The sequence below is a fragment of the Herpailurus yagouaroundi genome, unplaced genomic scaffold, assembly GCF_014898765.1.
Source record: "Herpailurus yagouaroundi ecotype Mexico unplaced genomic scaffold, PumYag 250, whole genome shotgun sequence".
Taxonomy (NCBI): Eukaryota; Metazoa; Chordata; class Mammalia; order Carnivora; family Felidae; genus Herpailurus; species Herpailurus yagouaroundi.
In genome coordinates, this window is record NW_024412467.1 from 8833901 (window position 1) to 8861046 (window position 27146).

The 27146-nt window shown below is 42.3% G+C and overlaps 1 protein-coding gene across 1 annotated transcript in view; it reads left to right on the forward strand.

The window, feature by feature from the left end:
• KIF13A (kinesin family member 13A) overlaps positions 1-27146 on the forward strand; it is a 270175-nt gene that overhangs the window by 115418 nt on the left and 127611 nt on the right. The window contains exon 5 of the mRNA XM_040460494.1: positions 19606-19618. Within this exon, the coding sequence (XP_040316428.1) occupies positions 19606-19618 (13 nt within the window). The remainder of the gene's footprint in view (positions 1-19605; positions 19619-27146) is intronic.

Here is a 27146-nt window from a genome sequence, read left to right on the forward strand (position 1 = left end):
CTGCAGTAAAATAAAGTTAAATCCATTTCTTTGCTGGGGGACTTCTTAGAGCCTTTAATACACTGTCCTGCTTTGTGGATATTTAAATGGGGAGCTTAGTAGAGGCAGGAGTTCAAAAACATGTTTGATTATAGAATTCCCCCATTTCCCTTGGGGGGGTCTTGCAGTAATAATCCTTTTCTGAAAACTCTTTGGGGGAAGGCATCTTTAATATATTCTCCATTGTTTACACTGATTCCATCTACCTAGAATCTCAGGATTGCTATGGGATTTTCTAATCGTGTAAGATATGTCTATTAATCTCGAGTGAGGATGTGAACGTTTTTTAAAAAAATTTTTAATGTTTACTTTTGAGAGAGAGAGAGCAGGGGAGAGGCAGACACAGAATCCGAAGCAGGCTCCAGGCTCTGAGCTGTCAGCACAGAGCCCAATGCTGGGCTCGAACACGTGAACTGAAAGATCATGACCTGAGCCGAAGTCAGAAGCTTAACCGACTGCGCCACCCAGGCATCCTAAGGGTGCTTTTCGATTTAGAATATCTAGGCCAGGGGCGCCTGGGTGGCGCAGTCGGTTAAGCGTCCGACTTCAGCCAGGTCACGATCTCGCGGTCCGTGAGTTCGAGCCCCGCGTCAGGCTCTGGGCTGATGGCTCAGAGCCTGGAGCCTGTTTCCGATTCTGTGTCTCCCTCTCTCTCTGCCCCTCCCCCGTTCATGCTCTGTCTCTCTCTGTCCCAAAAATAAATAAAACGTTGAAAAAAAAAATAGAATATCTAGGCCAAACAGTTTGGTGTGCATGTGAATGAGAGTAGGGTGAAGTCGTTTTTGTAAATAGACGGGGAGAATAAGGTGTCAGGTTTTAGAAGATACTCATCAGGCTCGGGATGATATTCCACAAAAGGAGTATAACAGAGAGGGTGCAGACCAAGATTATTTTTTTTGTGAATTCCTTCAGGCAGAGGAAGATTTTGTGTATAAAAATACTAATGAAAATGATTGTTCTTCCCAGTGATCGTAGAACAAATAAGTATTCTTCCTTCCTTCTCTGTCCCTCCCCTCCCTTTCTGGTAAGTGCACAGAAGCAAAGAGGAAGGTGTGAAGGGCACTGGTTTTTGTTTTTTGTTTTTTGTTTTTTTTTTTTAAGACCTGTTTTAGGACAGATGTGAGGCCTGCTGATGATAGATTTCATTCTGTGCCTTGCTGGGCGTGTATTGTCTTCTGTTGGTCACTGGTCTGTGTTCTCTGGGCCTTGAACGTATAATAGAGATTGAGACTGAATGACAAGTCCGTGTAATTACACCTTTGCTACCAAAATGCTGAAACAAAACACTGGAGAAACTCAATCCCAAACTATTTATTCTTTCAAGTTTATTTACTTTAAGAGGGGGGGGGGTGGGATCCCAAGCAGGCTCCACACTGCCAGCGCAGAGCCCGATGTGGGGTCGAACACCCGAATCATGAGATCATGACCTGAGCTCAAATCAAGAGTCAGACACTTAACTGACTGAGCCTCCCAGGCACCATCTGTCTTAAGCAGAGGCCAGAGGCTGCTGGCTGTGATCGTGAACATCCGTCATTTTCCATGTGATGAAAGGAGCTTGGGCTGCTCCCAGCTTCCTCTCTCTTGTCACGGTGTTGGGCTGTCGGGAGACCCTGTCTTGCCATTGCGTCCCTTCATAGCCCCGCATGCTGGCTGTCCTGTCCACTGTGTGCTGGAAAGCTAGTTAATGCAGGTGACATCAGAGTGAGTAAAAACAGCCACAGAATAGATGCACCAGGAGTGGAGACATGGCCGACCCCTTGGGGCTGTTCAGCTTCTGGTTTTGGTGCTCATTGAATTTCTTCTGGATACAGGAGGGTCAAGGCCCTTGAGAAAGGGAGAGCTTCCTGTTCTTGGTACTGTGTAAAATGTAGTGAGCCCTAAGGAAATTGATAATCCACTGGTTTGTTTCCCAAACTGAATATGAATCCACCTCGGCTTGGACATGAACATAACTTTTGAAATTTTCTAATAGCCATAACTCTGGACTGGCCACATAGTGAGAATTGTTGAAGATGGGCTTGTTGTGTTATGTTGTTATATGATGGGACGAGGTGTGACAATGTGTGATGTCGTATGATTCTGTTTCCTCTCCCTTTCTGTGTGTTTGAAATTTTCCCCAATAGAGCACTTGTGAAAACACAATACCGTGTGTCTGTCTAATTGGTATTTAAACGCCAAAGAGTGGAGTCATTTAGGGAAGCGTCATCACTGCCTCACATGTAACCTGGTGACGTGAGCAGGGGCCCCACACATTCATTCACCTGTTCTCTTAACAGATCTGTATTAATCGGTTTTGTGCCTGACAGTGTTCTTGGCACTGGGAACTTAACGGGGAACAAGATGCACAAAGCCACTGTTTCCACGGATCTTGTCACTAGTAGATGTAGGGGAGCAGGTCTGCAGGTCGGTAAGCAAGTCAATAAATGAGATGGTTTGAGATGGTGAAAGGGGCTGTGAAGGAAACAGAGTAATGTAGACAGAGTGACAGGGTGACAGGGTAAGCAGAGGTGGTGCAGGGTTGAGGGGGGCAGCTCCCTGAGAGAGGAGCAAGCCACGGGGAGTGAGGCCAGGGACAGGGGCTTCTCGGGCAGATGCCCCAAAATACCAATGCTTTCTTCTCTGAGCGATGGCCTCTCCCCCTGAAGAAGGTGGCTCCAGACTGTTCATCTGATACGTGTGCCCCCTGAGCCCCAGAGTCGGGAATTAGCTTTTCTACTCAGTACCTGCTATTTGAAGAGCTGTTGAGTAACCCAATAAAAAGCCAGTAAACACATCCTTATTCAGAGGACGTTCAAACGAGTGGTTAGCCAGCATAAAACAATCCCTTTTCTGCACTAGTAAAATAAACGTACCCAGTTATTTATATAAAAATAGGCTCCTCTTCAGGTATGGCCATCATAAATGGCCTCGTGGGCATCTCCATTCTTGGTAGATTGTCCTGGGGTTATTTTTTATATATGTGTTTGTTTCTTCAGTAAACGTTAGTCGTTTCCTGCATGTCAAGCGCTGTGCAGACCAGACAGGAAAGAACCAGGAGAATGTGACCCAGCCTCTGCCTGGGGACACCCCGAATGGGCAGGAGATGGGTGTCTCTGACCAGACCAGAAGCTCACCATGTGGCAGGCATGGGGGAGATGGTAGTAAGACCTGTGGACAGCCCCACTGTAGTGGACAAGATGGGCAATAGTCCATGACACTGACAGTGTGACAGGTGCCTGAGAATGGATAGCGCAAGTAGCAGGAGACTTGGAGACAGGATGTCAGGGACAACCTTTCTGGGGAGGTTACTTTAAAACAATTTTTTTAATGTTCCTCTATTTTGAGAGGGAGAGAGAATCCCAGGCAGCCTCCATACTGTCCGTGCAGAGCCCAATGTGGGGCTCAAACCCAGGAACCGTGAGATCATGACCTGAGCCAAAATCAAGAGTCGGACACTCAACCCACTGAGCCACCCAGGTGTCACTGAGGAGGTGACGTTTGTGCCATGTGTGAGGATGAACATTCCTCGCACGGAGAGCGGCTCATGTGATGGCTCTGAGGCAGGAGTTTTTTGAGTTCTTGGTGGGCAGGAAGAGGGAAGAGGAAGCTGCATGAGGTGAACAGAGGCCATGTCCTACAGATGACATAAAGGAATTTGATATTTCTTCCAAGTACAATAGGGAGTCATCATAGGATGTTAAACCAGGAGAAGGGTAGGAAATTTATTTTCTTTCTTTCTTTTTTTGATTATCTATCTATCTATCTATCTATCTATCTATCATCTATCTATCTATCTATCTTTGAGAGAGATAGAGCATGAGCAGGGGAGGAGCAGAAAGCAAGAGAGTCCCAAGCAGGCTCCACACTGTCAGCACAGAGCCTAATGCAGGGCTCACAAACTGTGAGATCATGACCTGAGTCAAAGTCAGGAGTCAGACGCTTAACCAACTGAGCCACCCAGGCACCCCAGGAAATTTATTTCCTAAAGATCATCCTAGTGGCAAGGTTAGATGTGGGGTTAAAGGAATATACCAAAAAAGATCTAGAACTAGGTCTTAATCCTAAATCCACCACTTACTTAGTCTTGTGGCACAGTTTACTCATCTGGAAATGGGACTCGCGTCGTGATGAGGATTGAGTGAATAAAATACAGCGTTGAGAACCATGTGCCATGGACAGATGCTCAGTAGCATTAGTTCCCCCCTCACTGTCCCTTTTCCCCATAAAATACACAAGTAAAGTGTTCTGGAACCAGTCTCTGGTGGCCTTGGGGACAGCATCAGCAAGCCCACTGACAGCCTCATGAAATGATGGGTACAGTGTCCAGCTGTAGAAAATTTTGTTTTTCTATTTGAGATTGGTGTGGCCCATTCAAAGCCTGGATTAGTAACTGAGATTACGAGTTTAGTCTGTAACAGATGAACACATTTCCTTCCTTTTCTTCCTGCCTTTTTAAAGGACAGAACTCGGTTGCTAATTCAGTACTATTGTTGCTCTTTTGCTCCTAATTCTCAGCATTATATTAGGAGGAGAATCTGCTAACCTTCATGCCTCTTGTCCATATCTTGGAATCTCATTTAGACTAAAGACATTTCCTTCCCCTATCAATTGACTCGGACTTTCCTGTTGTTTTGAATATCTAAGTATCTTCCACAAATGATCAAAGTCCTTTATACTTTTGAGGATAGCATTTAATTCTCAATAATTCCACCATAATGGTGTTCATTAGGTCCATGATGTGAGTTTGCCTAATGGGTACAAGATCTGCTTGTTTTCAACTACGTAACTAGTACATGCAAAGAAAATGCTGTTAAGTAGTATGGGGATAATAAAAATGATTCAGATGTGGCAGGTGTCCTCAAGGACTTTGTAGCATGATTACAATCGTATTTTAGCAATCGGAAACCGAGAGTCAGTCTCAGGCTTGCCTGGAGCCACTTCTGCTCTGGGATGGTGGCATGCATTATGGGGAGCTTACATATGCAGGGTAGTTAGGTGTGTGTTTGTTTTGGCTTAGCTAAAAAATTTGTTTTTAATATAAAAAAATTAAGAGCTATTTTAGGTTCATAGCAAAATTAAGAGGAAGGTAGAGATTTTCTATCTACCTCCTGCCTCCCCTCATGTAAGCCTCCCCTGTTATTAACATCCTGCACCGGAGTGATACATTTGTTATAATTGGTGAATCTACACTGACACATCGTAATCACCCAATGTCTGTAGTTAATACGAGGTAAGGTTCACTATTGGTGTTGCATTCTCTGGATTTGGACTAATGTGTAATGACGTATATCCATTGTTGTATCATACAGAATATTGTTGCTGCCCTGGAAATCCTGTTCATCCCCTATTCATCCCCTCTCCCCTGACCCCAGTAACCCGTGGCAACCACAGACCTTTTCACCGACTCCATAGCTTTGCCTTTTCCAGAATGTCACATAGTTGAAATATTTCAGTATGTAGTCTTTTCAGATTGGCTTCCTTGCCATAGTAATATGCCTTTAACTTTCCTCCATGTCTTTTTGGGGCTTGATAGCTCATTTCTTTGTAGTGCTGAGGTTGAATATAATTAGAAATCAGTCCATGGATCCTGCCTTAAATGCTTTTAGATATATCTGGGCTTTAAAAATAAACTGCTCTTAGTTTGCTGTTCATGATGAAAGTTTTTCAGCTCACGCTTCCTAATATAAAGAATAACATTGCCACTAATCCTCGCCACTAGTGTGGCTTTTGTCACATAGTTTTTTTTTTTTTTTTTTAATGTTTATTTATTTTTGAGACAGAGAGAGACAGAGCATGAACAGGGGAGGGTCAGAGAGAGGGAGACACAGAATCTGAAACAGGCTCCAGGCTCCGAGCTGTCAACACAGAGCCCGACGCAGGTCTCGAACTCACAGACTGCAAGATCATGACCTGAGCCGAAGTTGGATGCTCAACCGACTGAGCCACCCAGGTGCCCCTGCAAACACAGTTTTTGCCAGGGGCTCATATGCAACATCCATGTCTGTGTTGTAGCTAGGGGTGAGGGATGCCATCCTGCCAGGAAGCATGCCTCCCCAAATCTCTTTTGTATCAGAGATGGGAGTTACTGGAATTGTAATCTTCCTGTCTTCGTGCCTCAACTCAGTGTGACTTTGAAATGCAATGATCCCACACAGCTGTCTTACAGTGTATGTGGGCTGCTGAGTCAGGTGTGCGTCCATCCCACAGCTCTCAAGGTGGTGGGTCCTTCAGGCTCCCAGAGTTCCACCAGCATCTGTGGTCAGCAACGGCAGCTGTTGTTCTGGGAGCTGGAAAGAAGACTGTAGGTAAAATAAATGGCCGAAGGTGGGAGATTTGTGAATCACCTGTGTAAATAATCCTGCTCTCCTTAAGAGCTTCGTGTATACTCATTCATTTCGCCCTCACATTCAAGGCCACATCCGTGGAAAGTGGTGGAGACAAAGAAGGGGACCTCCTGCTTCCTCCCTCCTGGCTGTTCACCACCACACTGGACTGGACTCATAACAGGCTGTTGTCTGTCCCACTAGGATTATTCAGCTAATATCCTTGCTTTTGTGAAGCTGTTGCACATAGCATGAGGTGTGGTTCTGACTCCCTAATGTAGAAAATTTAAATGATCATCAACATGCTGTCGTAAGTGTGTGCTATTGAGGTACATACAGCCTCACATACGTGGAGACTTAATGTTAGAGAAAGGAGTAAACCAGATAAACGTATGTTTCTTCCACACGGCGTATTGACTGGGGCCAAGTCTAGTAGTAGCAGATAGACTGAGAATTAGCCTGAGCATGGCCTCACAGAGGAGCTTAATTCCTGATTTTAAGTCAAGGATCCGTGCTCTGTGCTGCATTTTTCCCAAAGCCTCACCGCATGATACTTTTGAGGACACAGCAAGAAAATTGCAAAAGAGCCATGTTTCCTCTGCTCAGTTTTGTTTTGGTTAAGCGAGTATGAGTTCCTGCAGGTTCCTCCCGCTGGGAATTGCAGCTATGACAATGAGGGGCAGAAGCTCCCTGAAGTGGCCTGGAGAATGCTCCACAGAGACCGCCAGGCCCGTGGCTTTCCCGGCGGCCATGGCCCACACCTGTGGTTGGCCACATTTTGTTAGGCAGGAGGTACAACTCAGGTGTGACTTCCCTTGACAATATTAGAAGGAAAAAAAAAGGCAAGGAAGCTGTTATTGATGATCATGAGTCCATGAATTATGTCACGTAACTTGTACAACTTTCATTGGTTCGTGCGCCCATTTTAATTTTAGGGATGTACATACAGGTATCGTTAGGTTGGATTAGTAGGTACTGTGGATATCCTTGTGATTTAACCTCAAGTTTTGCATTTTAATCTTTTAAACAAATTGTTTATTTTTGAGAGAGAGAGAAAGTGAGAACAAGAGAGCGTGAGTGGAAGAGGGTCAGAGAGAGAGAGAAAGATGGAGAGAGAGAATCCCAAGCAGGCTCCACACTGTCAGTGCAGAGCCCGATGCAGGGCTCAATCTCACGAACTGTGAGATCATGACCTGAGTTGAAATCAAGAGTCAGATGCTTAACTGATTGAGCCACCCAGGTGCCCCTGTGATCTTTTTTTTTTTTTTTCGCCAGCTGATTATGTAGAAATGAAACTTTCCTTTGAAACTCTACTTGGCTTCTGGGTGACATTAAAAAAAAAAAAAAAAAAACTTCCCAAAGGATCATTTCTTTTTCCTTTTCAACCCCAATCCATCAGGGACACATACTTTTGTAAATGTCAGAGAGGGACGGCATCGTGGCATGTTATCTCTAAGGAGGGTAACAGTGGCCGGTACTTTGGAAGAGATGTTTCACTTCTTTAGCATTGGTAGCAAATAGTTCACGGACTGCCCTCAGCCTCACACTGTACTATGAGGAGCACGGGGCTGGGAGACATTTCCAGATTTGTGCAGGTAGTAACCATTTGTGTTTTGCTACTCTGTTCTCAGTACTTCTGGCCACCACATGTGCATGGGTTTTCTCACACCACCCAGTTCTCCAGTTTTCTGTGGGCCCCAGCTGGGTGTCCTACAATTCAGTTCAATTCTGACACCTGTCCACCTAGAGTCATTGTCAGACCCCACAGGTTAGGGACCCAGTCCCACAGGACTTACCTCCTCCTCCATCCCTGCTTCTGACTGACTGAGGTTCCCACCCTCCTCAGCTTTGGTAATTTGCTACAGCATCTCATAGAACTCGGGAAGACTATTCCCTAGGTTATCGGCTTATTGTTATTATTCTGATACAACTCTAACAGCCAGATGGGAGAGATGTGCAAGGCAGGGTATGTGGGAAGGGCACACAGCCTTCCTCGTCTGCTCTGGGTGCTCCACCCTCCCAGCACCTCCTGGTCAGCAACCTGGACGCTCTCCAAACCCCACCTGTTAGGATTTTTATGAAGGTTTGTTATGATTGATGAAACAGGATTGATCAAATCACTGGCCATTGGTGACTGGCTCAACCCCTAGCCCTCTCCCCTCCTCTGAAGTTAGGGTTTTTAGATTTTAGACTCACCCTGAATAACTTTAATTTTGTTTATTTAAAAAGTAGTTTTAGGGGCGCCTGGGTGGCGCAGTCGGTTAAGCGCCCGACTTCAGCCAGGTCATGATCTCGCGGTCCGGGAGTTTGAGCCCTGCGTCAGGCTCTGGGCTGATGGCTCAGAGCCTGGAGGCTGTTTCCGATTCTGTGTCTCCCTCTCTCTCTGCCCCTCCCCCGTTCATGCTCTCTCTCTCTCTCTGTCGCAAAAATAAATAAACGTTGAAAAAAAAATTAAAAAAAAAAAGTAGTTTTAGCCGACAACATTTGTATTGGAAGCATATTTACAGTTACTAGTGTTCTAGCAGAGAAGAAACCTGGTATTGGGAGAGGTTGGGAACCCACTGGTTGGTTGGTTGAGTCCTTTAACTAGACTCCATTGGATACAAATTATGTGTAAGCCATTTGATGCACACTAGGGGCTTCAGTCAGTTCTATTGATAACTGGTGCCCGTTGTATGCCTTCCTGCTTAGTGAGTGGAAATGGTATTGGCCTATATTGTTAAAACTTGTGTTTGCTGGGTGGCAAGCATATGGTACACAACTGTGCAGAAAGAAAATAATGATGTAAGAAATTCGAATTTTGGGGGCACCTGGGTGGCTCAGTTGGCCAAATGTCTGACTCTTGATTTCAGCTCAGGTCATGATCTCACAGTTCATGGGTTTGAGCCCTGTGTAGGCCTCTGTGCTGACAGTGCAGAGCCTGGTTGGGATTCTCTGTTTCCCTTTCTCTCTCTGCCCCTCCCCTGTGCATTATTTCTCTCTCTCTTAAAAGTAAACATTAAAAAAGTGATAAAATAGGGGCGCCTGGGTGGCTCAGTGGATTAAGCGTCCGACTTTGGCTCAGGTCGTAATCTTGCGGTTTGTGGGTTCGAGCCCCGTGTCGGGCTCTGTGCGGACAGCTCAGAGCCTGGTGCCTGCTTCAGATTCTGTGTCTCCCTCTCTCTCTGCCCCTCCCCAGCTTGCACTCTGTCTCTCTCTCTCTCAAAAATAAATAATCATTAAAAAATTTTTTTGGGGGGGCGCCTGGGTGGCTCAGTCGGTTGAGCATCCGACTTCAGCTCAGGTCATGATCTCACAGCTTGTGAGTTTGAGCCCCTCGTCAGGCTCTGTGCTAACAGCTCAGAGTCTGGAGCCTGCTTTGGATTCTGTGTCTCCCTCTCTCTCTGCCCCTCCCCCACTTGTGCCACACTTCTGTCTCTCAAAAATAAATAAACATTAAAAAAATTAAAAAAAAAATTTTTATGATAAAATAAAAAGATTAGAATTAGATTGTGTTTGTGTCCTCCACTCTTACAACCCTGAGACATTCTTTAGAATCCTCAGAATTTTAGAATAATGCAATTAATTTGTAAAGTGCAGATTAATTACGAATCCTCCAGTGGTAATTGTAAGCTTTTGCTATTACTTTATTTCAGAAGTATTTTGCTTCTATTATAAAGTTGTTATATCTTTATTGCAGAAAATGTTTTAACAGTGACTAACAGAATGGCAGTTGTTGTTTTTAATCACCTTGTCTCTTCTTATTTCAGTGGACTTCAGTGGTGAACTGTAAATATTCATCTGGCCTATAGGGTGCATCTTACATTGGTAATGCGATTCTGCTCTTTGGTTCTCGCCTGAAAATTCAAGGTGCCATTGTAGGAAAGGGAACCAAATCTGTTTGCTGCCTGGGTTCTGTTTCTCCTGCGGAGGGAGCCCTGCTTTTTTTTACTGCCAGCTTTTCCAGTCCTTAAGTAGTGCTTCTAGGTCCTTCAGTGAGTGTTGTGGTGAATAACCTCAACATAATAGACGGAGAAAATAAATGGCACGTTTTTAAATATGAGTTCATTATTTATTTATTTATTTATTTAAAAAAAATTTTTTTCAACGTTTTTTATTTATTTTTGGGACAGAGAGAGACAGAGCATGAACGGGGGAGGGGCAGAGAGAGAGGGAGACACAGAATCGGAAACAGGCTCCAGGCTCCGAGCCATCAGCCCAGAGCCTGACACGGGGCTCGAACTCACGGACATGCGAGATCGTGACCTGGCTGAAGTCGGACGCTTAACCGACTGCACCACCCAGGCGCCCCTATGAGCTCATTTTTTAATGAAGAGTCTCTTAAAACCTCGCCTCATTATTCCCGTGGCTACTTTGCCAGCTGTCAGGGGTTTTCTTCACCCTGTCGTTCAGGGCACCAGTGCTTGAACAGACGTCAGGTGTGATCAGCTGGATGAGGTGTGCCCCAGTGTTTGTACTTACGCACCTGCTCTTGACTCTTTTCTAGAAAAATTAATACAGCTTAGTGCTTGTGAAGGTGTCCAACTTTATACATGTTTATCTAATTATCTCTAAGGGGAGTTTTTTCTATTCTTTCTCTTCCTTTATTATACATTAGGAAGGAGGATACAATCCTTAGAGATACAATCCTGTTTTATTAGAAGTGCCCTCCTAGGCAGAAATCAGTGCAGCATGGAGAGTGTGCATCCCTGGAGGGTTCTCGATCACTGTTTACTGGAGTCAACAGAAGGGCGGGGCTCCTTGCAGAGTCCAGAGTCTCCACTCCCCCTGATCTGGCGGCTCTGATTATACCATCCGGTGGTCCTCACTGCCGTCGACCCTCACGGTCATTCTCGTCTCCACAGCAAGCACGTCTATGACTCAGAACCTTTTGTATTCAGTTTAATGTTTGAGCATTCTTTTTTCTCGGAAATGCATTTCTGAACATTGAAAACATTTTGAACATCTTGAACCTTCTAAAAAGAACATAATGACCATCCATGTATCTGTTAGTTGTGCTGTAACAGTTACCAATGTTCTGTTCTCCCTGTTTGAAGAGCGTATTTTTTAAAAATATATTTATTTTTAATTAAAAAAATTTTTAAACATTTATTTATTTTTGAGAGAGACGGAGTGTGAGTGGGGGAGGATCAGAGAGAGAGGGACAGAGAGAATCCGAAGCAGGCTCCAGGCTCTGAGCTGTCAGCACAGAGCCTGACACGGGGCTCAGACTCATGAACCGAGAGATCATGACCTGCGCCAAAGTTGGACGCTTAACCGACTGAGCCACACAGGCGCCCCAAGAGCGTATTTTTAAGTTCATAAATATTCTCTATCACACACACACACACACACACACACACACACACACACACACACAAAGTGCTGTCATTCTTCAGCTCTCAGGAACTTTTCCCCAGAGGAAACTGAGTTTTGAGCTATGTGGACATTTTGCATGTATCATCCAGGAGAGCTGTTTGTTGTACCAGCAGCACTTGCATCTAACATTTATTGAGCCATGACCATGCGCCCATTGTGTGTAATGTTAGCCTTGCCATCACCTGTCATCCTTCATTGGTCCTGAAGGAGTGCTTCCCCATTTTACAGACACAGAAACTGAGGCTCAGAGGGCTTGAATAAACTTGCCCAAGGTCAACGTAGCCAAATGCTGGCAGAGCTAGAGTTGTCTGGCTCGAAATCGTGACCCTTTACCACGACCCTATTTTACTTCTTATAGAAATTGCAAAGGGGGTGCCTGGGTGGCTCAGTTGGTTGAACGTCGGACTTTGTCTCAGGTCATGATTTCGCGGTTCATGAGTTTGAGCCCCACATTGGGTTCTGTGCTGACAGTGTGGAGCCTGCTTGGGATGCTCTCTTTCCCTGTCTCTCTGCCCCTCCCCTGCTTTCTCTCTCTCTCTTTCTCTTTCAAAATAAATAAACTTAAAAAATTAAAGTCTGCTCTCATTGGTAACACTTCCATTGAATGAACTGATTTCTTTGCACATTCAGAAAATTTTGCTGTAGCTTCCTGTGAGCTTGATAATCAACCTGCTAACTCTTTTTTAAAGTTTTCAAACCAGACTTTGTCACGGAATTTAATGTTTTTGACATTTACATTCTTCTTTTTTTTTTTTCTTAATTTTTTTTTTTTAACGTTTATTTTTGAGACAGAGAGAGACAGAGCATGAACAGGGGAGGGGCAGAGAGAGAGGGAGACACAGAATCCGAAACAGGCTCCAGGCTCTGAGCCGTCAGCACAGAGCCCGATGTAGGGCTCGAACTCCCGGACAGTGAGATCGTGACCTGAGCCGAAGACGGATGCTCAACCGACCGAGCCACCCAGGCGCCCCGACATTTACATTCTTTTTGTGAAGAAGGTTTCAAAGGCTCTTCAAAATGAATATGTAGCCCCCTTATCATTCATAGAGTGCTTGTTGTGTTTTAAATACATGGATATATTAACTTGGTACACAAGCTTATAAACCTCTTTTTCAAACTGGTTTGAATCTTGGTTGCAGCGGAACCTTTATACCCACCTATTTGACAAAACCCCAATCCCGTGTCATCCTGTGTCCCAGCGTCTCTGCTTCTACGGCCCAAACTGCTCAGGTTGGCAACTGTCCTACGATCTCTGGTCTTCAAGTGGGCCGTGTGCTCTGATTCTTTGTGCACAGACAGTTCCCCCTATGGGGATGCCATTTCTTTGTCTTGTCAGGTGGGTGACTCTGTTTAGCCTTCTAAATTATCCTCAGGGTTTTTCTCTTCTGAGAACCTTCCTCTCTTTTTCAGCCGATCTCACCCTCTTTGAATCTGTTGCTGTGCACATCACATTGTATTGTAATCTGTCTATAAGTTTTGTTTACTGTTTGAAAGACAACATATCTAGTTTATTTTTTAATTTTTTAAAATTTATTTTTGAGAGAGAGAGACAGAGACTGAGTGCAAGCGGGGGAGGGGCAGAGAGAGGGAGACACAGAATCCCAAGCAGGCTCCAGGCTCTGAGCCATCAGCACAGAGCCTGACACGGGGCTCGAACCCATGAACCGTGAGATCATGACCTGAGCCGAAGTCGGGCGCTCAACCGACTGAGCCACTCAGGCGCCCCTAATTTATCTTTGTACTTCAACAAAGTAGCACACAGTGGGTGTTCAATAGTTGGTGACCGAATATAGCTTTGTTCCCATCTGTGCTGTGACAGTCACAGTCTGCTAGTGTCAGTTATTTGTGTATGTATCTGTCCCTCTCACAAGGTGTTAACCTTCTTGAGGCCAGAGGCCGTGTCTCATTCCCCGAAACACCCCTCAGAGAGCACCTGTACTTTGCAGCGTAGGAATTGGTGCTCAATAAACAATGTTAACAAAGTACTTGGACAATTTAGGTGACTTTGTGTTTTGTTCTCCATGTGACAGTGGAAGTGATCAGGGACTTCATAAAATACACATCCTTGGACTAATCTCCAGGAGTCAGATGTCATTTAGCTGTATATCTTCAGATAGAGGTTGTGGCAGTTTCTGACATTCAGTCAATTAAACACACATGGAAGAGAATTTCCTGTTTCAGAAGCAAGACGCGGATCCGTCTTGTCTGCCAAAGCGCTGACTAGTGCTAGGGCCCCTGCACACTAGAGTCTTTGGCCATCTAACTTCTGAGGCGCTAACTATAGTTGATAGGGAAAAGTGATGGACAGAAGACTCCTTCTCCCATAAGTCTTCCAACATGAGGTATGAGGAAAGAACAACAGCTATCTAGGTTATTGCTGTAATAGACTCTTTCATTGGTTTCTTCGTTTCACTTGTTTGTTAAACTTTCCAGGTCTGGGCTACCTGTTAAATTAAGTACCCTCTCCTTATTTCAAGAGCTGGCCCAGTATAGGTCTACCTTATTCTTACAGTCCTGTTTCTGTGTGTGTGTGTGTGTGTGTGTGTGTGTGTGTGTGTGTGTGTGTGTGTCTCCTCTAGTCTTACCAAACTGCCTTTCTGAACTTAATTGACCTCTGCAACTTTTGAGGGTTTGACCCTTGTTAACATGGGATTTGAACTTCTCCATATGAAATGCTGGTGCAGAGAAATAGCTATTTTTAAATAAGTCATTGAAAAGAGTCTACGTTTTCTAATAATCGCTGAAGTCCTCACTACTATTAAATGCGAGCAGTCTTTGCCCCCACATTTTGGGACTGTGGTGGTAATCGAAGAAAATCTTCACATCTGGATTATGTCTAACTCGCTAATGTAAAAACTTAGTTCTGAGTTCTTACAGTGCCTTCCATTCTGCATGAATATGTAGGATCAAGGGCCGAGGTCATGAAAGGAGCATGTGGCATGACCTCTGCTTTCAGGGAGATTCAAATATAGACAAAATTACTGAAGGGCTTTATGTATGCTGGTAAGTGCTGAGCTGTTTTTTTGACCATAGAGATCCTTGGGGTATAATATCAGAGGTGGTAAAGGCCAAGGTGGTCTCCTCACACAACGTTTGAGGATTTGACACAGTTGAGTTGAGCTTTGAGCTGTGTCTTGGAGAGTGGGGAAATCTAATCAGGCAGACTGGGGAGACAGAAGTGGGATAAAGACATGGAAATGACAGGACTTGTCAGATACCTGGTGTGGGTGACCTTGAAGAGATTCACTGCCCTGCTTATCCTGAGAGAAAAGCAGCTCTGGTGTTCTGTAAAATAGAGCTACTATCCATGTAGAACTGTCCCTCCTTCGTTTCTTTTTTTTCCTCTTTCTTTCTTTTTTGGAAAATGGGGAGAAGTCCACTTATTTATTTATTTATTTATTTATTTATTTATTTATTTATTTTTTCTTCAGTATATGAAATTTATTGTCAGATTGGTTTCCATACAACACCCAGTGCTCATCCCAAAAGGTGCCCTCCTCAGTACCCATCAAGTCCATTTATTTTAACATATAATAAATGTTAGGGAAAAATTTGATATGATTCACTAATTGAAAATAGTACATTTGATTTAGAAAACCCTTTCTTCGGGGCGCCTGGGTGGCGCAGTCGGTTAAGCGTCCGACTTCAGCCAGGTCACGATCTCGCGGTCCGTGAGTTCGAGCTCGCTTCGGGCTCTGGGCTGATGGCTCAGAGCCTGGAGCCTGTTTCCGATTCTGTGTCTCCCTCTCTCTCTGCCCCTCCCCCGTTCATGCTCTGTCTCTCTCTGTCCCAAAAATAAATAAACGTTGAAAAAAAATAAAAAAATTAAAAAAAAAAAAGAAAACCCTTTCTTCTTCATGGACCGTACAAAATTATGAAATGGCTCAAATAATTCCCACCAGGGTTTCATTACTGTGAAACAGTTCCTGCGTAGGAAGGGATTGGAAACATTCTAGTCCAACCCCCTCATTCTATTTTATTTCACTCTTTAAGTTTTGCATATGATCCTTAGGTAACCTGGCACACAGAGGCAGTCAACATAATAGCCAGCATTTATTGAGGGTATATTAAGTGCCAGCCCGGCATGCACCTCCTTATTTTCTCTCCAAATCCTGGGATCTAGAAACACAACCTTACTGGCTTCCAAACAAATTGTGTTCAGTTTATTTCTTTGGAATACACACACAAAAAGTCTCATGATAACTTACAGAGGATCACATGACTAAAAACAAGGACTTTTTATTATTTTTTTTATTATTATTTTTTTAACGTTTATTTTTGAGACAGAGAGAGACAGAGCATGAACGGGGGAGGGTCAGAGAGAGGGAGACACACAATCTGAAACAGGCTCCAGGCTCTGAGCTGTCAGCACAGAGCCTGACGCGGGGCTCGAACTCATGGACCGCGAGATCATGACCTGAGCCGAAGTCGGCCACTTAACCGACTGAGCCACCCAGGCGCCCCAAAACAAGGACTTTTTCAAAATGAATGACAAGTTGGGCAGTGAGAGTGGTCAGGAACACACATACTTTTACCTAAGTGTCGATGGAATGCTCCATTTTCTGATGAGTCAGCAACCAAGCCTGTGTCTGTAGGTCAGTGAGGTCTGTTTGAAGAGGTTGTTCTTGTAGTTGATTGAATGTTTCCTTGGCTGAGGATGTTGCCTCTTTCTGAGCCATGCTGGTATCCGCGATAAGCTGGATGTTACTGAGAGTTAGATGAAACTGTTGATAAGACCTTATGGATACAATCAACAAAGACCTAATTTAAAAAAGATAATATTGGGGCGCCTGGGTGGCGCAGTCGGTTAAGCGTCCGACTTCAGCCAGGTCACGATCTCGCGGTCCGTGAGTTCGAGCCCCGCGTCAGGCTCTGGGCTGATGGCTCGGAGCCTGGAGCCTGTTTCTGATTCTGTGTCTCCCCCTCTCTCTGCCCCTCCCCCGTTCATGCTCTGTCTCTCTCTGTCCCAAAAATAAATAAAAAACGTTGAAAAAAAAATTAAAAAAAAAAAAAGATAATATTGATTATGTTTCTGATAGATGGTTTACGTCATTCATCCTTTCTCATACATTTGTGCGAAAACTTGTATCTTTACGTTGTAATATCCTATTGGTTTTTTGCAAAGGATAACATACTATATTTGGTTGCAGTACAAGTATTACTCATAATGGAAAAATTTTTCTTCACGACTACCAGAGAATGTCATGTGGCCTCTGGGGATTGGGGTAGTAAATGTTGGCTCTGAATTAGGATCACTTAGTTGCTCATCTCTTAATTCACATCTCAAGAAAGGTTTACCGATTAACGAAGTACAGTTTCGGTACACTAAGTGACTTACTTTTCCTTCTTTGGTAAGGATCTTTATTCTAAATTAAACGATGAATAAATTTGGGTAGCAGCAGGTCCATGTAGTGACCTCCCATTTTCCCATGTTCCCCGGTCTCCATTTATTCTTAAGTGATCCCAGAGAACAGAGAAAGGTGGCAGAATCATGTTGTCATTCCTATATGATGTGCTGTCTTTCTAAGGGAAAGGGATATATATTTTTTGCAATACTTATAATGCTGAAACAGGATTGGTTTCCTAATAAGAATAAGGCAAACCATATTGGCATGTCAATGAAGATAAGATAGCTTTATTGTTAGACAGCTCAGGGGGTGAATATACTACTGACTACGAAACAGCACTGGTACTTTGCTGCTGGTGATGATTGTCATACAGTTGTAGCATGAAAGAAGCACACAAAAACTCTGGAGAGACCCCTGGGATTCCTGTTAGCACATTCGACCTCCATTAGATTGCTTGACTCATCACAGCCTTCACATAAAATGTTTATTTTATTAACTTGGTCCATGCTGTTTCATATGATTGCCTTATTATAACCCAAGTGACTCGTCTGTCCTTTGTTAAGTAAAGCAGTGATTTAAACGGCTTTTAGGGACGCCTGGGTGTCTCAGTTGATTGAGCATCTGACTTCAGCTCAGGTCATGATCTCACAGTCCGTGAGTTCGAGCCCTGCATCAGGCTCTGTGAAACAGAGCCTGGAGCCTGCTTCGGATTCTGTGTCTGCCTCTCTCTCTGCCCCTCCCCTGTTCATGCTCTGTCTCTCTCTGTCTCAAAAATAAATAAAAACATTTAAAAAAAAATTTAGTGGCTTTTAAAAAGTAAGGCAAGCAAAATTAGAGAAGGTTTAGTCAAAAGTACTGTGCATACTGTTTTCATTATTGTTCTACCTGCTCAGAACAGATGCCTTCCATAACAGTGTTCCACTTAAGGAAATTTCTTGGCAGAAACCTTTAAGTTTATGCACAAAGCAAAGATCCATGGCTTTCTTAGATTAAAAGCACTCGTGCATTTTTAGTATAACATCCATAAATGTTTATCCTGCTTGAAAGGGTAGATAGAATGTTGACACTTACTTGATGGCAGCCAGAAATACCAGTTTTTCTAGATAGGGTCCCCTTTAAAACCTGACGATAAAAAATCACATTCCCATTGTGCCTGTCTGAAGTAATGACGTAAAGGATCCTTTAAGCTCAGTCATACAATTTCAAGAAGATGATAAAGCTTCATCTTTATGGAATGTCATGGTTTTCTTTCCCTCTGTTTAAAACTTTGGATTGTCCACCTGATTTTGGAATGCATAGACATTCTTTCCTTGCCGCTGAGCTCCGGGTTTTATTTGGGGCCCTCAGAGCTCTGTGAGGAGTGCTGCGCCCAATGCTGGAGAAAGGTCACTGTGCTATTTTTGCCTGTACCTTTTGATTTCCATGCCCTGTGCCCTGGAAAATCCATTTTCTTATCCTTCAGGTCTTATTCCTTGTGAAGAAGGAATAAAGCCACGGGGAAAACTCCCCCATTTCTACTTAACGATAATTTTACAGTTTATGTATTGATGATACTGGAGGCTGATTAAAAACACCCACATCAGGAAGGCTAAGAACTGTCAGAGGCTCACATTTTTTTTTTTAATTTTTTTTTTCAACGTTTATTTATTTTTGGGACAGAGAGAGACAGAGCATGAACGGGGGAGGGGCAGAGAGAGAGGGAGACACGGAATCGGAAACAGGCTCCAGGCTCTGAGCCATCAGCCCAGAGCCTGACGCGGGGCTCGAACTCCCGGACCGCGAGATTGTGACCTGGCTGAAGTCGGACGCTTAACCGACTGTGCCACCCAGGCGCCCCTAGAGGCTCACATTTTATAAAAATCATAGTTCAGCTTTTTAATTTCATATACATGGAAAACGTTTACAAGGCAAGTCAGCCCACTGGTTTGTTACTTTGAAAACGGTTTGCTTTTCAGAATTTTCTCCAGGTGGCAATTCCAGTCATTTGGGGGGAAATTAACATGTAAAAATGTGCTTGTGTGGCTGGTTATGGGAGGAGGCTAGCTCTTCAGTTTCTCTTCAGTGATGAAATACATGAAAATTGTTGAGAACTGTGGCTTTCAAATGGGGAAAAAAATCCCATGTGAATTAGAATATTTATCAAAGGAAATATACATATATTGTAACACCAATTTAAGAAAATTTAAATGTCGAAATTAATTTAAAAGTGTTTGACCAGGTACAATATGATTGTACATGCTTTCTTTATCTGGATGCTTTTCTGTTGGCAATTTTTAGAATCATTAAGAATACCTCTGAGTGACTGAATCCATTCTCTGTAAACTAGGAAAGAAACCCATTATGCCTGTAATATATTTTTGAGTAAATATAATAGTTTATCACTTCAGGCAGCAAAGTGAATTTGGCTTCTCATCTTTGTAGAGTATCCTCAGACCATGTTACCAAGATGCTGAGTTTCCGTTATGTTTTTTCTTTTTCATTGCTTCCCTCTGATGTGGCTGCTGTGTTGACAACCCTTTCTACTTCTGCTGCTGAATTTTTTTGTTTCCATCATTAAGGAAACCTCCCAAGGTAAGCACTGAAATGGAATTTGACACTCATATTAAGTGTGCACGTATCCAGGACTTCATCCATCACAGTAACCCATGTGGAATACCTCTCCCATTGAGAAGAAAAATTGGTGTTCTCATTAAAACTTAAACCATGAAAAAACAATTAATGTCGGTAATGATATAAAATTGGAATGCCGTCCGCGTTTACAAAGCACTTTCATACATTATTTTTTTTCTTGGAATTAATGCTCTGGTCCTCAGAGCAAACCCGTCAGCTTACTGTTTCTATTTTATCAATGATGAAATGAGGCTCAGAGAGATGAAACTGTGTCTTAATTCACACATTGAGTAAGCAGAGAAGCTGGGACCATAGAGAATCACCACCTAGAGAATGGAAGGACAAAACTGGTAACAGCCTAGATTGATTGCTGACAGGGACAGATGATCTTTTCTATGCCCTACCAAGAGTAGTTGATAGCATCAGGAAAATTCTCCAGACTTTCAGGTAGCGTTAAGCCATCCACAAACTCTGGCTTCTCGTTGGAGTTTCTTGGGCCTCACAAAGTCTACTGGCTGGAATCGTTCTCCTTGCTCTGGCCAGCCTTCAGTGGTATGTTTACCAGTGAGCAACCTACGGGTTAGAGAGTAGGTGGGGAAAAAGAATATGAGAAGGAGGGGATCTGAATGATCAACTCCTGAATAATTGAAGACTGATTTTGTTACTGGTGAGTATTTTATTGGGTATCAAGGGACACTTAGTGCCAAAAGGAGGGAGAAATTCAACCAGTCCTTCACCAATAAGGCTGGTTATATAGCTTTGGTTCCTGAGAAGGAGTCAAGACAGGCTACACACCCAACACGCAATGTCTGGTCAGAATCTAAGACATGCTGGGGAGGGTAAGGAATTCAGAATAGATTTGGCTTACTTGCATCTAGGGCTATGAAGGCAAGTCTAACTTAGCTTTTAGAGTAATGGAAACTCAGCAAAATGCTAAATGTTACCCTTTATGTTTATTGAAGGAGATATAGGAATTGTCCTTGGCACTTAGGAGTTTCAACTCCAGCAAAGGTACATATCCAACAAATAATATGAAATCTTTTAAGAAAGAGGAAATATATGATGTTATAGGAATGTAAGCACTGGCGTCTGGCCAAATCTGGGGAATTAGAAGGTTCTCCCTGAGCAATTATTGATGTGGACATGGTCCCTAAAAGTTGCAGTCAAAAAAGTGTCTCTGCTACTCAGAAAGATGTGAGTGACCTTAAGCAGCTCTTCCTTCCCTCACTCTTGATCTTAGAGGTTTCAAAACAGACTGCCATCCTTGTGATACGTTTAATTCTTTCCCCACAGAAAAAGGCAACGAAATCCTGAGCAATTCTACACATTCACAGTGAAATTAAAAAGAGGCACAAAAACACATAAAAAAAAAATCACTGATTTCTTTATACCTAAGAATTTTCTAGGTTACTTTCTATTCAGCTCTGGAAAACCAGAGCTTACTGGTTTTCCTAGGTGTTCTGTTGATAGTTCCTACGAAGTATCATGAAATTTTCAAAATAAAATCAATATTAAATCACCACATTGAAATCTATAGATGCATACTGTAAGACACACCTGAGAATTATAAAGATCACCTTAAAATCAAATAAGTGACACAATAGAGTCATATTTTTAAAAAAGACATTAAAATAAATAAGGTCTTTTCTTGCAGAAACTGAAATATTGAAAGCAAATTGGAAAGGGAATGGTGTTTTTAATGATGATTATATAAACATGAAATTTTATGGATTTAAAACAGTGAGATTCAGACATGCTAAATTAGCAAAATCTTAAAAGACTGGTTGGTTCAATTTAGCAAATAATTGTTCTGGGCAGGGAATAGAATACTGCATGAATGAGACCTGATCCTAGCATTCTAATGGGGGTAGGGTAACATGCACAATTTAATATAAAGTCAATTGTGTTAAAGGCCACAAGAGGCAAAATATTTGTGGAAGTCATAGGATGAAGGGTCCCATTCTGACTTCAGCAGATCCGAGGATAGCTAGGACTGGACCTAATGTTAAAAACCTGTGCTTGAAGGCACTGGAGAAATACCAAGTTAGTGAAGAATTACCAAACCAAGATCTAAGAGAAGGTAGAAATGTAGAGGAGTGAACCTGGTATTTGGGTGTATCCCATTCAGACAGAGCAGTTTAAAGGCAAAGTAGTGTTTCTGACAGCCTCATGGGGTCTGGGGAGCCGAGGAGGACAAAAATGTTAGAGCTCAGAGTTTGCCAGAGGTGGAGTCCTTGGTAAACTCTTTATACTTTGGCTTGGCGGAATGGATTGAGACCCAGCCTTGGCTGGAGTATAAAGATGAAATAGAAATAAACAGTCTTCACATGGATTCCTGTGTGGTTATGAGTTCTTTGTGTGATCCAGGAAATCTCAAGCACTAAAAATGGATCAAAGCGATCCTAGAATGGAGGTTCTTATAGGCACCCAGAAGAAGCAGATGTAATCCCAAATCTCTGAAGATTCCACAGACCATTTTAAAAATACAGTGTCTGCACACAATGAAAGACAAAGAAAGAGGTGCATTACAAGATAAGGTAACATGAATAGGAAATAGCAGAAACAATAAAATGTAGAAATAGACCCACAGATGCTTCAGATGTTCAAATTGTTAAGCATGAACTTTAAAATAACTATGCTTATTATATTTAAAGAGATAAAAGATAAGATTTAAAAATGTTGGAGAGGGTTAGAAACCATAAAAAGTGACAAAACAGATTTGGAAAATAATCCAATAGAAATGTTCACTCTGACAAACCCAAAACCAAAATTAAGAACTTAGGGTTTAGCTGAAGATCGAGCTGAAGAGAGAGTTAAATAACTAGAAGATAGGTTAGTAGAAAATACCAAAATGAAATATGAAAGAGGTGCTGGGACAACTGGACATCAGCATACACAGAAATGAATTTATATATAGACTTTATACCCTTCGTAAGAATTAATTCAAAATGGATCATAGACCTAAATATAAAATGCAAAATTATAAAGCTTCTAGAAGTTAACATATGAGAAATCTAAGAGATCTTGGGGTTGCTGATGACCATTTAGGTTCAGCACCTAAAGTGTGACCTGTAAAAATAAAATTGATTAGTGGGACTTCGTTAAAAGACACACTGCTGTAACAGCACTCTAAAGAGAATGAAAAGGGGCGCCTGGGTGTCTCAGTTGGTTGGGCGGCTGACTTCGGCTCAGGTCATAATCTCACGGTCTGTGAGTTCAAGCCCTGCATTGGACTCTGTGCTGACAGCTCAGAGCCTGGAGCCTGTTTCAGATTCTGTGTCTCCCTCTCTCTGACCCTCCCCCGTTCATGCTCTGTCTCTCTCTGTCTCAAAAATAAATAAACGTTAAAAAAAAAAAATTTAAAGAGAATGAAAAGAAAGCCATAGACTGGGAGGAAATATTTGCAAAACACATCTGCTAAAGGACTCTTACCCCACCTAAAAATATATGTGTGTGTGTGTGTGTGTGTGTGTGTGTGTGTGTGTGTGTGTGTATAAAGCTCTTAAATTTCAACAGTAAGAAAATGAACTACCCAATTAAAAGAAGGGCAAAAGACCTGAACAGACATTTCACCAAAAAAGATACACAGATGGCAAACACGGACATGAAAAATGCTTCACATCATATGTCATTAGGGAATTGAGATGCCACTGCATACCTATAAGAATGACTAAAATCCAGAGATCTGACAATCCCAAAGCTGACAAGGAGAGCCCTAGGAATTGTCATCCATTGCTGATGAGAATGAAAAGTGGTATAGCCACTTTGGAAGACCGTGTGGAAGTTTATCACAGTGCTAGACATATTCTTATCATGTAGCTGTGTAATCCTGCTTCTAGAGATTTACTAAAATGAGCTGAAAACTTCTATCTGTACAAAAACTACTCATGAATGTTTACAGCAACTTCATTTATAATTGCCAACAACTGGAAGCAACCAGGATGTTCTTCAGTAAGTAAATGGAAAAACAAACTGTGGTATGTCCATACAACGCAATACTGTATGAATTACCAAGCCATGGGAAAACATGGGGGAACCGTAAATGCATAGTGCTAAGTGAAAGAAGCCAATCTGAAAAGGCTACATGCTGTATGATTCCAACTACATGACATTCTGGAAAAGGCAAAACTACAGACACTAAAAATGTGTGGTGTACCTGAGACAGTATCCATAACTCATGGCAGCTCCAGAGTGACTGTTTAATGAATGAGGAGAAGGAAGGAAGGAAGGAAGGAAGGAAGGAAGGAAGGAAGGAAGGAAGGAAGGAAGGAAGGAAGGAAGGAAGGAAGGTCTATTGGAGCAGAACGACACCCACTAGTTTAGCAGAAAAAAGGTGCAAGTGATGGACAGAGCCACTTTGCCAGAGACACTTTGCCAACTGTCTGCCCTGATTCCATTCTCAAGAAGATCCAAATGCCTGGCCACTCTGTCATCTTGTTGCTTCTTTCTGACTTGACCTCAAAGTGTGCATTAGATCTTGCAAAGCTCACCAGCAGCATGGATTCTCTTGTCATTAATTTGTGTTCTAAGGATTTTTTTTTGTGTGTGTGTGTGTGTTGTCTGTTTGGGCAGTTGTTGAAATTTCATCTAATGATGTGATGATGGTGAATAATGGTAATCACCCACCTGCAACAATGCACTGCTTCTATTATGTGTAAGAATTTTGTGCATTTTACTAAGAAATGTTTGGAGGTAGGAGTGCTGATTAGGAGAAGGCAGAGGCTATCATTTTGAATATTTGGTTGAGTTAGCACTATTCCTCCCCAACGTTATACAGGAAAGGTCTCGTATTCTTTATATTCTTAGAATGCTATTTCCATTGTTACTATTAATAGTAGATAGTAGGTATCTTTAACTCAGTTCTTGTTATATGCCAGATTCACTTAAAATCCAAATTAAAATTCACTGAAAACTTGGTTGCCTTCAAAGAGAAAAAAAAAAATCCATGATTGTCAAGGGGAGCAGGAGGAGAGAAGGGATGAATAGGTGAGGCACAGGATTTTAGGGCAGTGAAATAATTTTTTATAATACTATAATGGTGGGTATATGACATTTATGCATTTATCAAAAGTCATAGAACTGTATAGCTCAAAAGAGAGAATCCAAATGTAAACTATGGAGGTTACTTATTAATACTGTATCAATATTGGTTCATCAACTATAATAAGTGTAACACACTAACCCAGTTATTAATAGGTGAAACCATTGGGGGTTTACCCAAGCAGAGAGAGTATATGGGAACTCTGCACCATCTGCTCAGTTTTTCTGTACACCTTAAAATTGCCTTAAAAAATAGTGTAGGGAGCCATGAGTGGCTCAGTAGGTTGGGTGTCAGATTTCAGCTCAAGTCATGATCTCACAGTTCATGGGTTCAAGCCCTGCATCAAGCCCTGCACTGACAGCACAGAGCTTGCTTGGGATTCTCTCTCCCTCTCTTTCTCTCTCTCTCTCCCTTCCCCCCCCCCCCGCCTCTCCCCCACTTGCACTCTGTCTTTAGAAATAAGTAAACTTAAAAAAATTATTTTAAATAGCCCATTATTATGAAAAAATAAATGTAATCACCACATCAACAGAATAAAAAAGAAAAACCATACGATCATCTCAGTAGATGCAGAAAAAGAGCATTTGACAAAATTCAACATTTATTTACAAACTTGAAGCAAGCTAGAGGGACACAATCCTCCTTAATGTGGTAAACAGCATCCATTGAAAATATACAGCTGTCATCATACTTAGTGGTGAAAGATTCACCATTTTCCACCTAAGATAGGCAATAAAGCAAGGATATTGCTTTAGCCACTTCCATTTAGCATTGACTGGAAGTCCTCGCCAGTGTAATAAGTAAAGAAAAAGAAATAAAAGATACTTAGATTGGGAAGGAGGAAGCAAAAGCATCTTTATTTTTTTCTTTATTTTTTTTAAATTTTATTTTTTATTTTAAAAAATTTACATCCAAATTAGCATATGGTGCAACAATGATTTCAGGAGTAGATTCCTTACTGCCCCGTATCCACTTAGCCCATCCCCCCCCCACACCTCCTCCAGTAACCCTCAGTTTGTTCTCCTTATTTATGAGTCTCTTCTGTTTTGTTCCCCTCCCTGTTTATATATATATATATATTTATTTATTTATTTTGTGTGTGTGTGTGTTTTAATATTATTTTTGTTTCCCTTCCCTTATGTTCATCTGTTTTGTCTCTTAAAGTCCTCATATGTATGAAGTCATACGATTTTTGTCTTTCTCTAACTAATTTCACTTAGCATAATACCCTCCAGTCCAGTTCCATCCACGTAGTTGCAAATGGCAAGATTTCATTCTTTTTGACTGCCGAGTAATACTCCATTTTGTATATATACTACATTTTCTTTATCTGTTCATCCATTGATGGACATTTGGGCTCTTTCCATACTTTGGCTATTGTTGATAGTGTTGCTGTAAACATGGGAGTTAATGTGTCCCTTCGAAACAGCACAGCTGTATCCCATAGATAAATGCCTAATAGGGCAATTGCTGGGTCATAGGGTAGTTCTATTTTTAGTTTTTTGAGGAACCTCCATACTGTTTTCCAGAGTGGCTGCACCAGCTTGCATTCCCAAAAAGCATCTTTATTTGTAGCCATTATGGTCACCTACTTGGAAAACATTAAGAAACCTCCAAACAACCTCCTAGGACTTACAAATGGCAAGGTGGCAGGGAAAAGGTCAAAATACAAATTGTATTTTTCTATTCTAGCAATGAGCAATTAGAAAAAAATTTAACAAATCCAGTAATTTATAAGTGTTAAAAACATTACATACTTAGGTATATACTTAATGAGAAATGCACAAGACCTTTTTATTAAAACCCCACATATATATAGTCATTTGATTGTAGATGGATGTGCCAAGAGATAGAGCAAAGAGTATCAGCTGTGTTCACATAATGATAAGGCACAGAGTCGGACCAACAGTACATGAAGGGGAGGAGTCTTGGGTGACATCCTGGAAGGCCTTGATGCCAGGGTTGGCCCTTGTGCCTTCCGTGTCTCTCTGCTGCCTATTTTGAACAAAGCAGGGGCATAGTTGAGGCTCTGTTTTGGTAGATTAATGTCAAAGCAGAGCATAGAATAAATTGGGTTTGGTGAGTTGGGAAGGGGCTGGAGGTGGTATTTTGATATTCAATATAATGTGCGAGAAAAGAGGTGATAAGGGTCTGCACTGAAGCAGTGCCAGGACACTGGAGAAGAGGAAGGGGAAAATTATCAAGACGTTGTAGAAATAGAGCATCCAGATAGGGGCACTTGTACCCCAATGTTTCTAGCAGCACTCTCAACAATAGCCAAATTATGGAAAGAGCCTAAATGTCCATCAACTGATGCATGGATAAAGAAATTGTGGTTTATATACACAATGGAGTACTACGTGGCAATGAGAAAGAATGAAATATGGCCCTTTGTAGCAACGTGGATGGAACTGGAGAGTGTTATGCTAAGTGAAATAAGCCATACAG